This window comes from Apis cerana, linkage group LG5, assembly GCF_029169275.1.
Source record: "Apis cerana isolate GH-2021 linkage group LG5, AcerK_1.0, whole genome shotgun sequence".
Classification (NCBI taxonomy): Eukaryota; Metazoa; Arthropoda; class Insecta; order Hymenoptera; family Apidae; genus Apis; species Apis cerana.
The window spans coordinates 2,254,912-2,269,618 of record NC_083856.1 but is presented as its reverse complement, the minus strand read 5'-3'; the positions used below and the strand labels follow the sequence as shown (position 1 = coordinate 2,269,618).

General features: G+C 20.2%; 4 protein-coding genes across 8 annotated transcripts; 2 read left to right on the top strand and 2 right to left on the bottom strand.

Annotated features, from left to right (window-relative positions):
- Positions 1–79: 79 nt before the first annotated feature.
- LOC108001708 (sorting nexin-2) lies at positions 80–3,195 on the bottom strand. Its single transcript, XM_062075797.1, has 7 exons — positions 3,054–3,195; positions 2,604–2,855; positions 2,283–2,529; positions 2,020–2,184; positions 1,824–1,945; positions 1,169–1,468; positions 80–1,090 (listed from the first exon to the last, which is right to left on the bottom strand). The coding sequence occupies exons 1-7, from the start codon at positions 3,153–3,155 to the stop codon at positions 743–745; spliced, it is 1,536 nt and encodes a 511-aa protein (XP_061931781.1). The 5' UTR covers positions 3,156–3,195; the 3' UTR covers positions 80–742.
- A 477-nt stretch (positions 3,196–3,672) lies between these two features.
- Positions 3,673–5,286, top strand: LOC108001282 (vesicle transport protein USE1). Of its 3 annotated transcripts, XM_028668427.2 has the most exons (6): positions 3,673–3,829; positions 3,895–3,998; positions 4,127–4,176; positions 4,297–4,535; positions 4,616–4,939; positions 5,072–5,286. In XM_028668427.2, exons 2-6 carry the CDS (start codon positions 3,897–3,899, stop codon positions 5,110–5,112), a joined length of 756 nt encoding a protein of 251 aa, XP_028524228.1. In that variant the 5' UTR covers positions 3,673–3,829; positions 3,895–3,896; the 3' UTR covers positions 5,113–5,286. The 3 variants fall into 3 exon arrangements, with proteins under 3 accessions (XP_028524228.1, XP_028524229.1, XP_061931782.1); XM_028668428.2 differs by having other exon boundaries at positions 3,673–3,998; XM_062075798.1 differs by lacking the exon at positions 3,895–3,998 and having other exon boundaries at positions 3,806–3,829.
- Positions 5,287–5,792: 506 nt separating this feature from the next.
- Positions 5,793–9,689, bottom strand: LOC108001291 (gamma-tubulin complex component 4). 3 transcript variants are annotated; one of them, XM_062075793.1, is made up of 10 exons: positions 9,537–9,689; positions 8,968–9,118; positions 8,752–8,887; positions 8,460–8,659; positions 8,261–8,355; positions 7,795–8,102; positions 7,257–7,727; positions 6,995–7,172; positions 6,145–6,367; positions 5,793–6,081 (listed from the first exon to the last, which is right to left on the bottom strand). In XM_062075793.1, the coding sequence occupies exons 2-10, from the start codon at positions 9,034–9,036 to the stop codon at positions 5,833–5,835; spliced, it is 1,929 nt and encodes a 642-aa protein (XP_061931777.1). In that variant the 5' UTR covers positions 9,037–9,118; positions 9,537–9,689; the 3' UTR covers positions 5,793–5,832. The 3 variants fall into 3 exon arrangements, with proteins under 3 accessions (XP_061931777.1, XP_016917720.1, XP_061931778.1); XM_017062231.3 differs by having other exon boundaries at positions 8,968–9,127; positions 9,537–9,686; XM_062075794.1 differs by having other exon boundaries at positions 8,968–9,111; positions 9,537–9,676.
- LOC108001304 (zinc finger protein 420) lies at positions 9,690–13,254 on the top strand. The gene is made up of 3 exons (XM_017062254.3): positions 9,690–10,053; positions 10,191–10,331; positions 10,461–13,254. Exons 2-3 carry the CDS (start codon positions 10,203–10,205, stop codon positions 12,885–12,887), a joined length of 2,556 nt encoding a protein of 851 aa, XP_016917743.2. The 5' UTR covers positions 9,690–10,053; positions 10,191–10,202; the 3' UTR covers positions 12,888–13,254.
- The last annotated feature ends 1,453 nt before the right edge of the window (positions 13,255–14,707 follow it).

Sequence of the window (14,707 nt, the reverse complement as noted above, 5' to 3'; positions counted from 1 at the left end):
AAAACAACGAAATATTTTATATATGTGTACTTACACTAAATTTTTAATAAAACTTTTTCAATAATAAAAATAGTAATATATTTATTTAACGATTTAATTTTATTGTAATTTATAATCAACTTTTTAACATATAGAAAAATATGGTATTTTTATCCCACGCTTATCAAGGTATATAAGTATATTAAGTATAATAAAAATTTTATTGGAATGTCTGTTTGCTAATCTGAAAATAATATAAAAAATCATAAAGTTTAATGTTAACTATATGATTATAGACTTTGTTTTAACAAATAGATATTTAATGTTCTCTATTTATACAATCTTAATCAATTTTTATTATTATATAACATTTTTTAACAAACAGTATTATGCGCTTTATATTTCTAATGTAAACTAATAATAAGAAGACGCATGATACTCAGAAATAATCAACATAAAATGTTTAAGAATGTTTTTTTAAGAATGAAATATGCCACTTTTTTTGTTGCTTTTTAATGTATAAAAGCATTGGCAGTATTTCAAAATCATTGTATATAAATTTTCTGATTATTGGCATAAAATATTTTTTTTACTGTATTACATAAACATTATAATTGTACCGCAAATCGATAAACATACGTTTTCCACAAAACGTCATTTATCATTTATTAGAAGTTTATTTTAAAAATTGCACGAAATTTTTCATTTATAGATTTTTCTTTTTCTTATGATAAAAAAAGATTTCAATATTATTAGGAAATGTTCATGCAACTGCTCGTGCTTCAGGCAAAAAGCTTTCCCAATATTTAATAAGTTGATTTTGATATTGTAACATAGATTCCAAATATTCCGTTAATTGTTTTTTAAAGTCTTCTACTCTTACTAATTCAAATCGCTCGAGTTCTTTTTTAATCATTTTTGAAATATTATCAAATTCTTCTTGCCCTCTATCAACTTTTGCTTCCCATTCTATTACTTCAGTAGCAGCTTGACTTGTTTTGTCAGTTCTTCCAGATTGTTCTAATCTTGCTTTTTGTTCTCGTTTTTTATTTAGCATCATTTGAGCATGTTGCCAATTTTGAAAAACTTTTACTCTTTCATGAAATACATCCTAAAATTAATAAGAGTTTAAACTGTATAATAATTAAAATTTAAAAACTAAATTGAAAAATGTAAATTAATCATCAACCTTTATTGCTCCAATGAGTGCAACATAATCTCTTAACATCTCTCCAAATTGATAAAGATCACTGTTACTTTGTGCTCTTCTGATTACTTCTACTTTTTCTAAAGTTTCAGCTAGTTGAGCTAATGCCCTTCCCAAAGATGCTCCTGGTTCACCATGACCAAGAACTGCAATAGATCTTGCTGTTGCACCAGTACATGTTGCTAATTCTCTTCTTTGATTAGTTAAAGTATCTACAGCAGAATGTAATGCACGTAGTTGAACATCGAGAGAATCAATTTGTGATGTCTTTTCTTCAAACCACTAAAAAAAAAATTAAAAATACACAAATATATAAAGATACAGGATATTCAGGTAAAATAAAAAAAAAATTAAAGCGATTTTAAATAATAAACGCAAATATTGATATGATGGAAATAGAATCTCATTTTACTATTTTTTCATTTCATCTAAAATCAACTTGAAATTAAAAAATTAATTTGAAGTTTTAATTGATATTTTTGCATATCAATTTTTATGAATATTTTAGTTTCTACAATCGCCTTTTTTTATTTCTTCTGCATTAAAAAATGTTTATATTATAATTAATTAAATAAATAATTAAAAAATATATATATATGCAATGCAAAATAATAGTTATAAAATTTTTTAATTTTACTTTATCAGTTTCATCCATTTTATATGTTATCTTATTAACAGTTTCTCCAACTTTGTTAAAAAGCCTCATTACGCCTTTACCACTAAGTGCAGATGTATTAGTAGCTTTAGGTAATTCCATATCTGTTTGAAATATATATAAAATCAAATATATGATAATATTTAAGAAAATTGTTTTATTTTACACTATAACTTACCAGCTTCTAAAAATTCTCTAAAATCAGGATCAACACTAAGTACTGGATGAGCTGCAGTTCTATTCAAATATCTTTCAAGTGCTGCTCTGCGTTTTTCAATAAATTCTGTAGAACTAGAATTTTGTTCCTGATTCTTATCACCAGACATTTTAATTTTAGTTGTTCCTAAATATAAAATATTTTATTAAATAATTTTATTAAATATTTTATTAAATAATATAATAAAATGATATAATATTATTTATTATAAAAATATCTTTTACCAATGACACTTTTTTCTGGAGCAGGTGGAATTATTCTGCCATTTCTAAGATATTTATCTGTTAATTTGTCATGAAGTCCAAGAAAATCACTAAAACGTCTAATAACACTAAAATTTCTTTTTCTAAATATTGGCATATTTGTTTTTGTTTCAACTTTATAAGCAACATAAGCACCCATTCCATCTCCTATTTTTTGAGGAGAAGTAACTGTAATTTTTAAAAAAACATCGGAAGAATCTGTGGATACCTATAAAATATATATATGATATATATATATTTTTTTAAGATTTTGTTATTAATAATTAATAATTTAAAATATACCATATCAGTTGATTGAGTTTGCATAACATTTGTTGATAATATATCTGTATTATCATTTATGGGAACATCATGAAGATCTCCTATATCAGTACTCATTGGTCCCAATGGTGAATTTAATGGTCCTGGTGCAGGACTTGATACTGATGAAAATGAATTTTCTTCTGGTACATCTCGCAAAGTCAATTTTGGTAACTCTGTTTGGATAGTAGATACTCCGTTATATGGAGGTGAATCTTCCAATTGACTTTGATCCTATACATTTCAAAAATATTAAATTTTATTTTAAAAAACGTAAACAAATATAAAACAATTTTTTTTAAGTCAATATTGATAACAAATATATATTATATTTATTATAACATAAATAAATTTTTGTTTAGTTTTTTATAAAACTAATTTATAGGTTGTGAAATTTTGTATACACATGTTTAAAAACAATATAAAAAATACCTGTACTGCTGATGCAAAAATATCTTCATCATCATCATCTAAATCATCAACTTTTGTTTCGTTAGTATCAAATAGTGGCGGAGATTCTTTTATATCAGCCATCTTAACAATTCTGTCAATTTACTGAGAAATATAAGTATATACTGGGATCGGCCCCCTAAGTATTATATGCCAACGTCAATTGCTATCTAAGCTATCGTATTTTTCACAGAATCTATATTTGTGCTTTATAAACTTTCTAATTTATGTTTTCTATACATTCACATATTAATATAAAAGTTGCATAAATTATAAAATATAATATATAAACAATAAATTAATAATTACGTTATTATAAAAGCGTCTACTGATGAAGTCGGTTAGTTGCGGTTGGATGAAAAAATGCATTATGTACTGTTTCATTCACAATAAATTGTTATCGTCTAGTGATGAATTTGTAGCGGCATATTTAAAAATAATAAAAGAAAGAATGATTTTATTATATCTAATTATTTTCTAAATAATATTATTATACTTTTGAAAATCGAAGATTAAAAATTTGTAATTTAAAAATTTCTAATACAAATACTTCAATATAATTAATAATATAAATAAATACATATTTCTAAGAGAATTATACAAATCTATGGTTCACTCAATACATATATATATATCATAAAATATACGTACTTTCATATAGCATTTTTGTATAATGTCATATAATATATATTATATATTATTTTTATATACATTATAATAATCAACTATCATACATAAGAATCAATTTGAAGAAAGTTGTACGTATATTTATATATAATATTTATTTATAAATTTTTTTATAAATATTTATTGATTGTGTTAGAAATGAATCAAATATCTAGAGAAGAAATAAATATCAGACGACTTTTAACAAGATGTGAATTAATGGCAAAAGATGATCCTCATAAAGATTGGAAACTTGAAAAGGTTTAAAAAATACATTAAGAAATTAATATAATAATTTTCAAATTATATTTAATTATGTTAATTTAATTTTAATTATAATATTAATTATAATAATAATTTATTTAAAATAAAGATATCAATTATTTCAGTATATTTTTACTTTGGATGATATGATTAAACATTTACAAACATTATCAAGGTATACTTCTATTATCCTTTAAAAAAGAAAAAATATTTATTGATAAAAATTTAAATTTTAATTATAAACAATAACTTTTTTTAAATTATAATGAAATTAGTGAAATTAATAACTTTTTAGTAAACCATCTAAAGATACTATGATGAGTTATATTAAACGAATAGATTTTCTAAAAGGTTTAGTAAATACATCTAAACTTACAAGTCCAGTAGATAGAGTTGTAGCAGTACAAATGTTGCCAAAAAATTCTACAACTTTTAATGATTCAATTGGTCCAAATATAACAACTCAAATACATCAAAAAACTTCGGCAAAATATAACAAAGAATTACGAGCTGAGTTATTTCATAATGATAAAGGTATATAAATTATATTTAATATAATAAATAATTAAATTATTTATAATATATAATAAAATTTGTCATTTATTATTTTTTAGGAACATCAGAAGATGGTATAAGACAAAGATCATCTATGAATATGCAAGATGATGATTTAGATGCACTTTTAAAATATAATAGAAATATTCAAGAAAAAATTGCTGAAAATATGCTTTCAATGACTAGTAGTATAAAAGAACATGCTTTAGCAGCAAATGCTATTATAAAAAAGGATATTGGTTTACTTGAAAAATCCGATAAATTAACAGATATTAATACAAATAAATTAAAAACAGAATCATTAAAACTACAAGAGCATACACAATCTTATTGGCGATGTTGGATGTGGGTAATGATTGCATTTGTTTTAGTTATATTTTTTAGTAAGTACTATTGCATAATGTAAATATATTTACATTATGAATTGTAATATTATTATGATACAATTTATTGTTATTAATTTTTTTAAAATATGTTTATACAATATGTAAAATTATTTTTATATTTTGTTTTAGATATGGTATTATTTATAAAAGTTGCAAAAAAAAGAGTTTAAATTTGAATTAATAAATAATTAACAAATATGTAATTATATAATTAACAAATATGTAAATATATAATTAATTAAAACGAATAAGATTGTATATAAATGTAAATAATACATTTATATGAAATTAATTTATAGTAATTTATATAAAATTAAATTAATAAAATGAAATTGAAAATAAAACTCCCATCTATATCCATCATTTCAAATATTTGTACTTGAATTTTTGTACTTTGCAATTATATTGTATATAAATATTATATTGTATATATCGTATAATAATATCACTTTTTATTTCATTTTATTGTATTAACATTGTATCATTATGTTTATTATGATAGTTTTATTATATAGTTATTATTTATTATTATCATAATATATAATATACATACATATATATTCATTTTATTATTATACAATATATATTATATATCGATTTATAATATTATTCGTAATTTCAGTTATTTGTTGAGAATCTTGAAATCTTTCTATAATATGGAGATTTTATCATATTGATAAATTTATTATTAAATTAAAATTAAAATAATTTATATTATATTTTTCAAAACAATTTATATTAAATTAGTTAGAATTAAAAAGTTATTAATTTATAAGGTAAAAAAATGAATTTAATATATAGTAAATAAATTTATAGTAGCAAATAATTTTAAGAAAAAATATTATATATATATTATGTATTTTCTTGTTATTTATTTATAATCAAATAATTTACATTTTTTTGCTGAACCATCTATTGAAATCCAATCTTAATAATAATTGTGCTAAATGTTCTCCACTTGGTTGTGCACGTACTCTATTCAAAGTTTTAGTTAACCAACCCATTAAACTTCTAAGAGTATCAGATAATGTATTAAGTTCTTCTTGTTCTGTTAAAAGTAAATCACCTACTTCCCACATTGATGCTTGTAAAATAAAATCATCACAAAGTCGTAATAAAAGTTTTATTAATTTATTCACCTATAAAAATATTCATTAATAAATAAGATAAAAATTATGATGATTCATATTTAAATAACATACAGGATTTTTTCTCTCTGTTGAACTCCCCAATAAAAATGTTTGTGACATAACATTAGCTAAAAAAATACAGTGTGCTCTTTGTACATCTTCAAAATTTCGAGTATTTTTTATATTTGTTTCCATTATAGTATATTGACTTTCTAATACATCAACTTGTAAATAGTATTGTAGATTATCAATAATGAAAATTAAATTATTTCTTAATTGAATTACACCAATATCACTATAATAATAAAAATAGTTAATATTTAATATTAAATTAAACTATTTTTACATAAAATAAAACAATATTCTTTGAATCAATTTAACATTTTACAAAATCAAGAACTTATAATCCTACAGAAAAATTATTATCATGTTTTCCAGATCAATATTAATAATTGTCACTGAATAAAAATGCTTTGAAAAGTAATGAGATAAGAAATATAAGAAAATGTTACTCATTCAATAATATAAGATATCATTCTAGTATCATCATATTAATTTTATATGTATTTTAGTTTATTTAATAATAACAGCATTGATACTTTTAAATATGGTTTCTATAATAATTCAATTTCTATAGTGATATGAAAACTTTGCTGATTAATATGCAATTGCATAATATATAGTAAAATATTTTTAAAAATAGATATTTTTTTACGAAAAATATGCATATCATGTTGTTTATATCTGTAAACATCTAATGATTGATGTTTTAATATATAATGTTAAGTAACAACATTGAAAATGTAAATATTTCAATATTGATTTAACTATTCATATATTATATATGAGTGATGATTTTGAAATTGATAAAGAAATAAAAATGTTAAATTGATATTGAAGAAATTATATAATCACATCTTACATATTTTTATAATACATATGCTCACTCCATAGATTCCATAGATCAATTTGTGTTTTTTTAACTCTTAGTAAAAATTTGAATAATATATTGTAATTATTTAAAGCAGATGGACTAAATAGTAAATGTAATGGCCATATGACTTTATATTTCAAAATAATCATACCCCATCCACGTCTTTCTATAATAATATATATACATATATTAAATTATTGAAAATTTTATTATTTAAAATATATCATGCTAAATAAAAAATATATTTTACCAATAGGATCTTCACGTTCTTTCTCAGTAAATTCTGCACCTTCTATTTCAATATCTTCACTTTCATTTGCTGGAACTGGTACTATAAAATTAAAATTATCCATAGCGTTTTCATCATTTAAGTGCATTTTTCTTAAAGCCATTTGAAAAGCTAAATTAATATCTCTGGATGTATGCTGTGTTGGTTGTTTATTCAATATATGAGCTGTGAGTCTAATAAACTCAAGAAACAAATCACCTCGTCCCATGAGAAAGAAATCTTTTACTAATTTAAGTTGCTGTACAAGATGTGCTTCTTCAACAGCAACTCGCCATAAAAGTTCTGTTATACATTGTTTTAATTCATCAATTATATGTTCAAATTCAACAATATTAAAAATATGTTTTTTTTGGAGATTCTGAAGTTTAAGAAAATATTCATATTCTTTTTCTCCCCAAATGGAAGTTTCAGTTTGATCAACTATAGCAAAATCTATAAACAAATAAAATAAATTTATTTATTATCTTATGTAATTTAAAATTTTTGAAATATAAATTACCTTTTTTCTGTCTTGGATCATTTCCAAACATTATAATAGTTTGTCCTATAGTTAAGATTTTAGTTGCTAAAGATGGTCTAATGTAAGAAGGAAGCATATCTATTTGAACATCATAATTCCACATATCTGCATTAAATTTTGTATTCATTTTATCAGCAAAATTATCTTTATTGTGTACTAACATTAAATTGTTTTGTTTCTCAGATATTTTTTGAATGAAAAACTCATTATACATATCTTCTAAATGACCATATAAAAGCCAATTAGTTAAATGTTTATAAAAGACTATATGTACACAATGAGACATTCTAAATAAAATGAAAGAATTAGCAAAAATGTAAATGTGAAAATAAAATAATGTGTAATTATTTATTAATAATATATAATATTTATATTATATTTATATTATAATATTATTATACATATATAATAACATATGCTACATACAACTGTAACATATACTTACTTTTCTATTGCAGTCTTTACATCAGGAATACCGGTATACATATTTTGATGCAAACATTGCAATAATTTACAACCATGAATTTTTTGTGTGCGAATCTAAAATAAATTAATAAATTGTATAAAAATTTTTTATATAAATATTTCATATAATATTTTATATAAATATCATTTTAAATATTAATTATATCATATTAATTTACTTCTCTTATGATAGAATTCAAAACAGAAAATAGACATATATATTTTTGAATACGACAAAGTATTAATGATAATGGAGTATAACTATCACGAAGAACTATATCTTCCAAATTAACAATCTCTTTACGAAAGGGTTCTAAAGCTTGATCCATTCCTTCGCAAAGAGCTTGTAAATATAAACCTTGAGATATATTTTGTAAATCTGTAATACATATATGATATATAATATAATATAATATAATATAAATTAATATAATAAAATATATAATTAAGTTTAATAGCAATTTTTAATACCTTGAGTAGATTTTAAATTATCAGTAGTACATTCCTGAATAAAATTTCTAATAACATTGCATTGTTCAACTATATCTAATATTTCTTTAAGTAATACACGTTCACCAGGATGTAAATATTTTTCAAGATCTACAGTCTAAAAGCAAAAAATTTAAAGAAACATAAATAAGATGTAAAACTTAAAAGTAATTGTAATAAATATTATTTTATAATCACATCTGATTCCAATATTTTTAAAGCATTAGTTGAACATCCCCATAATGACAATAATACTTCGTGCAACATTTTAATTTGATAAAATATTTTTTCACTTCAAATTATGTTGCACATAAATAAGAAAAGTAGTAAAAACCCTATAAACTGAAAACTAAATAACCTATAATTCAATTGTCAAAATTTATTTTTTGTGATATATATATATATATATATATATATATATATATAATGAATAACGATAATATTTGAACATTAATATAGTATTTGATTCTGATTCTATATTCTATATTTTACAAAACGAATTTATTCATTGAATATAAATAAAACGTGATCACAATTTACAGAAATATTAAAAATTATTCATAATTATATATACAAATTTTCAATAAATCACTTATTGTAATTATAAATATATGTAATTAAGTTTAATTTATTTAATTAATTTAGTATAACAAAATTATATAAATTAAATTATAATCAATTATCATGTAAAAATATTTAAACAAACATATTATTCTTTAATTTATTTAATTCTTTCTTTAATATATTCCAAATAGAAAAATTTATACTTTTTTGATTATTTATACTTTATTTTGTTTATTATTTTTATTTATCATTTGTTTTTGTTAAAAATTTTATCACAAAATTAATTTTTTTTTTAAATTACTACATGTTTTTTTCTTTGAAATTTAGTTTCATATTATGTATATACTAGATACTCTATGTATGGAAATCATAATTTAAAGACTATCTTCTCATGTGAACTTTTATTTTAGAACATAAATATAATTATTAGTTTATATGAAGAAGATTATATAGCATAATAAAATTAAGAATAAACAATTTGCTACACGTCTTTCATGAAATACAAAATTATATTATTTTACTGTGGAAAACATTCAATATTATAGTATTGTAAAATAAATAACAAAATTAATGAATTGTTTTGTAATTTTAAATTATGTCAAAAAAATTTAATAAATAAGTTGTGTAATATTTATATTCAGAGAGTTTTGTTTTAATTAATGTAGATAATTATATTTACATAGAAATATAATAACCTCAAACAAATTATTAAAACTATGTGTAAGTATAATATTAATTAAATTGATTATTTTTATTAAATAATCATTCAATGATTTATTAAAGTCATAATAAATCATAATAAAACCAATATAATATTATATAGCAATATAAATCATTTTTAATAATAAAATTTTTAGAGATATATAATTATGGATGTTTTAAAGGATACATTGATATGTCGTTTATGTGGTGTAAATCTTACAGAAGGAAAGTATAAAAATATCTTTGAAGGATCAACAGATTTAATACATAAAATAAAGGAAACATTACCAATTTCAGTATGTTAATATATTGAATAAAATTTAAAAAATTAATTTTAAAATTTAAACATTTTAAATCAAGCAATTATTAAAATATTAATTTAATAATTTGTATATTTTTGATATAATGAAAATTATTATTTGCAGATATCTATTGATGATAATGGTTCAAAATATATGTGTTTATTATGTTATGACAAAATTATTTTTTATTACAAATTTATTCAAGAGGTATTGGAATATTCACAAAGATTACACAATGCATCACAAATTAAATCTATCTTTAATCTATCTAAAGAAATAACAGATTTTTCACAAATTCATAGTGATGCTGTATATACATGTCCAAATTGTAATGTTGATTTAATAATTTTATTGGTCAATAATCCCCAAGGCTGTGATTATAACTTCCAAATCTCATTAGCTATGGTAAATCATTCTGAAAAAAAACATATTATAAAAGAAAAAAATATAGAAATACATAAAAATATATTACATTTTAATAATGCAAAAAATAATATACATTTAAAAAATGAAAACAAAACAACAAAAGATATTGAAAACATACCTAATCAAGTAAATTTAATATTACCTATATTAGAAGAAGAAAATTTAAATTGTAGAGATATATTATATAACAAACAAAATTCAAAAATTGAAATACAAAAAAAGTTAAAAAAAAAAGAATGTAATACTCATAATTCTTCTATTCATTTATTTAAAATATCACAAGAGGAAGAAATATCTCATGTATCTAACGAGAATTTATTGAACTGTGATTATGATTCTATTAATCCATTAATAAAAAATGAGCCTGAAAGTGATACATATTGGTTAGATAGTGAAACTGATTATAAAAGTGAAAAAGATATATGTATAACTAAATCACAAAATATATTAGAAAAAAATGATGCACAAGAAATGATGTATATAAATGAAAATGATGTATATAAATCTTGTTTAAAATATATATGCAAATTATGTGGAACACGTTATCTTTCACATTTAAAATATGAATTTCATATGGAAAGACACAAATCTGGTAAAATAGATAAATATGAATGTACATTATGTGATAAAGAAACAAGTAATGAAAATTTATTATGGGATCATTATTTTCATACACACAAAAGTTTACAACGTTATATTTGTATAGAATGTGGAAAATTATTTACAAAACGATCTAGATTAAATGGACATCAAAAAAATTATAAACATTCTGGTGTAAAACAAATTCAAGTTGATACTAGTGAAGATATTGTTAGTGAAGATGTTATACAAAATGCTATAGCAACAAAACAAGAAAAAATAGCAATAAATTGTAATCTTTGTGGTAAATTAATTTCTGACTTAGATCCAGATGCTATTAATGATTTAGTTACATGTGCTACTTGTGAAGATTCTACACTTTCTTTAGTGATAGATGGAAATGAAACAAAAGTAATTTCTCCACGCCAATATCACTGCTCTAAATGTCCAAAGCATTTTGTACGAAAAGAAAGACTAGAATTTCATGAAATGAGGCATAATGAAAATATGAATGAATTTATTTGTAGTACTTGTGGAAAAGATTTTAGAGCAGAAAATTCTTTATATGAGCATTATCTTTTTGTTCATAAAGGAGCAAGACCTCATATCTGTGAATTATGTGGTAAATCATTTCAATTGAAAGCTAGATTAAAAGAACATCATCGAATTCATACAGGTGAAAGACCATATCAATGTGACATCTGTGGTCAACGATGTAGAACTACAAATGCTTTAAAACTTCATAGAAAAATTCATTTTTCTCATAATAGATATACTTGTAATATATGTAATAAATCATTTAGTAAGAAGCAGAATATGAATGAACATTTAGAAAAACATTGGAAAAATGATAAAAATGTAATATTACCACAATTATTTACATGTCCAATTTGTATAGAAGATTTTCCAACATATCGTATGTTAAAATACCACATGATAGAAATTCATGAAATTAATAATCAAGATCCACTTTTAACAAAACAAAAACCATGGTATGAATGCACAGAATGTCATGAAAAGTTTAAACATCAAATGTCTTTAAAAGCCCATAAAGAAAGAATACATGAGGGAAGAATAGATCCCATCTATCAGTGTGACATATGTAATGCTACATATAGAGTAAAACAACTTTTAGTAAACCACATTAAAAGTAAACATAATGGTGAAAGACGTTATAAATGTGCACAATGTGAAAAAGGATTTAATGATACTAAGTCTTTATATAATCATGTATTATTACATACTGGCAAAAAACCATTTATTTGTGAATATTGTAATATGAGTTTCAGAAGAAAAGATTCTAGAGATCATCATCGTAGAAAACATACTGGTGAACAACCTTATCAATGTCCTGATTGTGGTGAATCATTTTCTACCTATAATAATCGATCTAAACATAGAAAACGAGAACATGGAGAAGGAGATTCTGAATGTCCTGAATGTGGAGAAAAATGCAGTAATCAACAAGAAATTAGAATACATTTAAATAAACATTTGGGAGAAAAATTAAAAAAATTACAAAATATAAAATCTGAGGAAATATAATTTATATATTTCAAGAGTAAAAAAAAAATACAGTGAAACTTCGATTACGCAATTGATAATCTAAATTAAAATTAATTAATATAATATAATGTAGGAAAATCTTATTTATTATTTTTCATATTTATTAATTAAAATAATAAATTATATTTATTAATTATTAATTAAAATTTATTTATTGTAGCTACTTAATGCATGAGCGATTCTTTGTTATATCGCATTTCATTGATTACTTAATAAAAAAGTATAATTAAAAATTAAAAAAGAATTCAAAGACTTAATATTTTAATTTTTTATTGTGTCATTATTATGTAGATATTTACTAATTATTATTTTATATTTAATCCAATTAAAAATAAAATTTTTTATTTTTCTTTAATAAAAATGTATAAAATTCATTCAACAATATTTCAAATATTTTTTTATATATTTTAATTATCAAATTATTTTATTGAATAAATATATTTGAATAAATATAACACAAAATATATAATTACATAATAAATAATTATTAGTTTTTAAAATTACATAAATTAATTAATTGAATTTTAAATTTAATATTTTAAATTCTTTTATATTAAATATTTTAATATAAAAATTTATATAATATAAAAACATTTTTTTGTTTATATATTTATATCTTTATGTATTTTTTGTTCATTTTTTACACATTTTTTTACACAATTATTATATAATAATATTAATTATTTTTTGTTTGTATTTGTGCAAAAATATGTCTTTAGAGATATTTTTTAATTTTTGTATAAATTTTTTAGTTAATAGATAATTGTATAATTTTTGTACTTGTTCATATTTAATGAATAAAATAAATATATAATTTATTTATAGTTTAGATTTTTAAGAATTATATTTTTTTAATTTAATTAAATTGTTTATAAGTATAACATTTTGCTTATATTTTTTGAAATCAATTTTTATATTTACATTATATATCATATTTATAATATAATAGAAATAAAAGACTATAACATATAAATGTAATAAAACGTTGTAATTGATCATAAATATAGTACCTGAAATAATTTATAATGATATTGAAAATTAATTAAATTTTAATATTTGAAATTAAAATATATGTTGAAACTTATATGTTGAACTTTAAATATGAAATTTTTAAAATAAATATATTCCAATTATTCGAAGTTTCACTGTATGTAAAGTATGATTATTTACTAAGTTACTTTATTAGTGAATTTCGAAATTTTTAACAATTAAAAAGATTTAGTCATCTAATAATTTATTTAATAATTTATTTTTATATGTATTCAATTTTGGAGTACAATATGTATTTTGGAGTACAAAAATATTCTATTTTATTTCAACAGAATAATGTACTTTACATATATACTTTATATATGTATTAAAGAAAATTTTTTATTATTACAAACAATATTATAAAATCAAAATGTTTTATTTTAAAGTAAATTTTATTATGTTATTATTTTATCATATTTATTTCTTTAATTTAATATTAATATAAGATTTTACAAATACATATATAAATTTTATAACAATGTAATTATATTAGATTGAATATATAATGTAATTTATATTATACATTGTATCATATACAATTATTTTTTTTTAAATATATTGTATATATAATATATAATTATTTTTAATTGTTATATTAAAATTGTTAAAAAAAGTTTTTAATAAAAAAAAAGGTACTTATATTTACTCTTTTATAATGAAATATTTTTCAAGAAATTATTAAACCATTATATATTACAAACAATTTTTATTTTTCGAAAAATGTTTAATAGTAATCTAAAATCATAAAACTAAAAAAATATTAACTT

Coding starts and splice junctions, on each gene's coding strand:
- LOC108001708 (XM_062075797.1), bottom strand. CDS start 3,155: ATGGCTGATATAAAAGAATCTCCGCCACTATTTGATACTAACGAAACA. Junction 2,856..3,053: donor TTTTTGCATCAGCAGTACAG/GTATTTTTTATA, acceptor TGAAATGTATAG/GATCAAAGTCAATTGGAAGA. Junction 1,946..2,019: donor TAGAGAATTTTTAGAAGCTG/GTAAGTTATAGT, acceptor TATTTCAAACAG/ATATGGAATTACCTAAAGCT.
- LOC108001282 (XM_028668427.2), top strand. CDS start 3,897: ATGAATCAAATATCTAGAGAAGAAATAAATATCAGACGACTTTTAACA. Junction 3,999..4,126: donor AAGATTGGAAACTTGAAAAG/GTTTAAAAAATA, acceptor CAATTATTTCAG/TATATTTTTACTTTGGATGA. Junction 4,177..4,296: donor CATTTACAAACATTATCAAG/GTATACTTCTAT, acceptor ATAACTTTTTAG/TAAACCATCTAAAGATACTA.
- LOC108001304 (XM_017062254.3), top strand. CDS start 10,203: ATGGATGTTTTAAAGGATACATTGATATGTCGTTTATGTGGTGTAAAT. Junction 10,332..10,460: donor AGGAAACATTACCAATTTCA/GTATGTTAATAT, acceptor TATTATTTGCAG/ATATCTATTGATGATAATGG.
- LOC108001291 (XM_062075793.1), bottom strand. CDS start 9,036: ATGTTGCACGAAGTATTATTGTCATTATGGGGATGTTCAACTAATGCT. Junction 8,888..8,967: donor TAAAAATATTGGAATCAGAT/GTGATTATAAAA, acceptor TTTTGCTTTTAG/ACTGTAGATCTTGAAAAATA. Junction 7,173..7,256: donor AGAACGTGAAGATCCTATTG/GTAAAATATATT, acceptor ATATTATTATAG/AAAGACGTGGATGGGGTATG.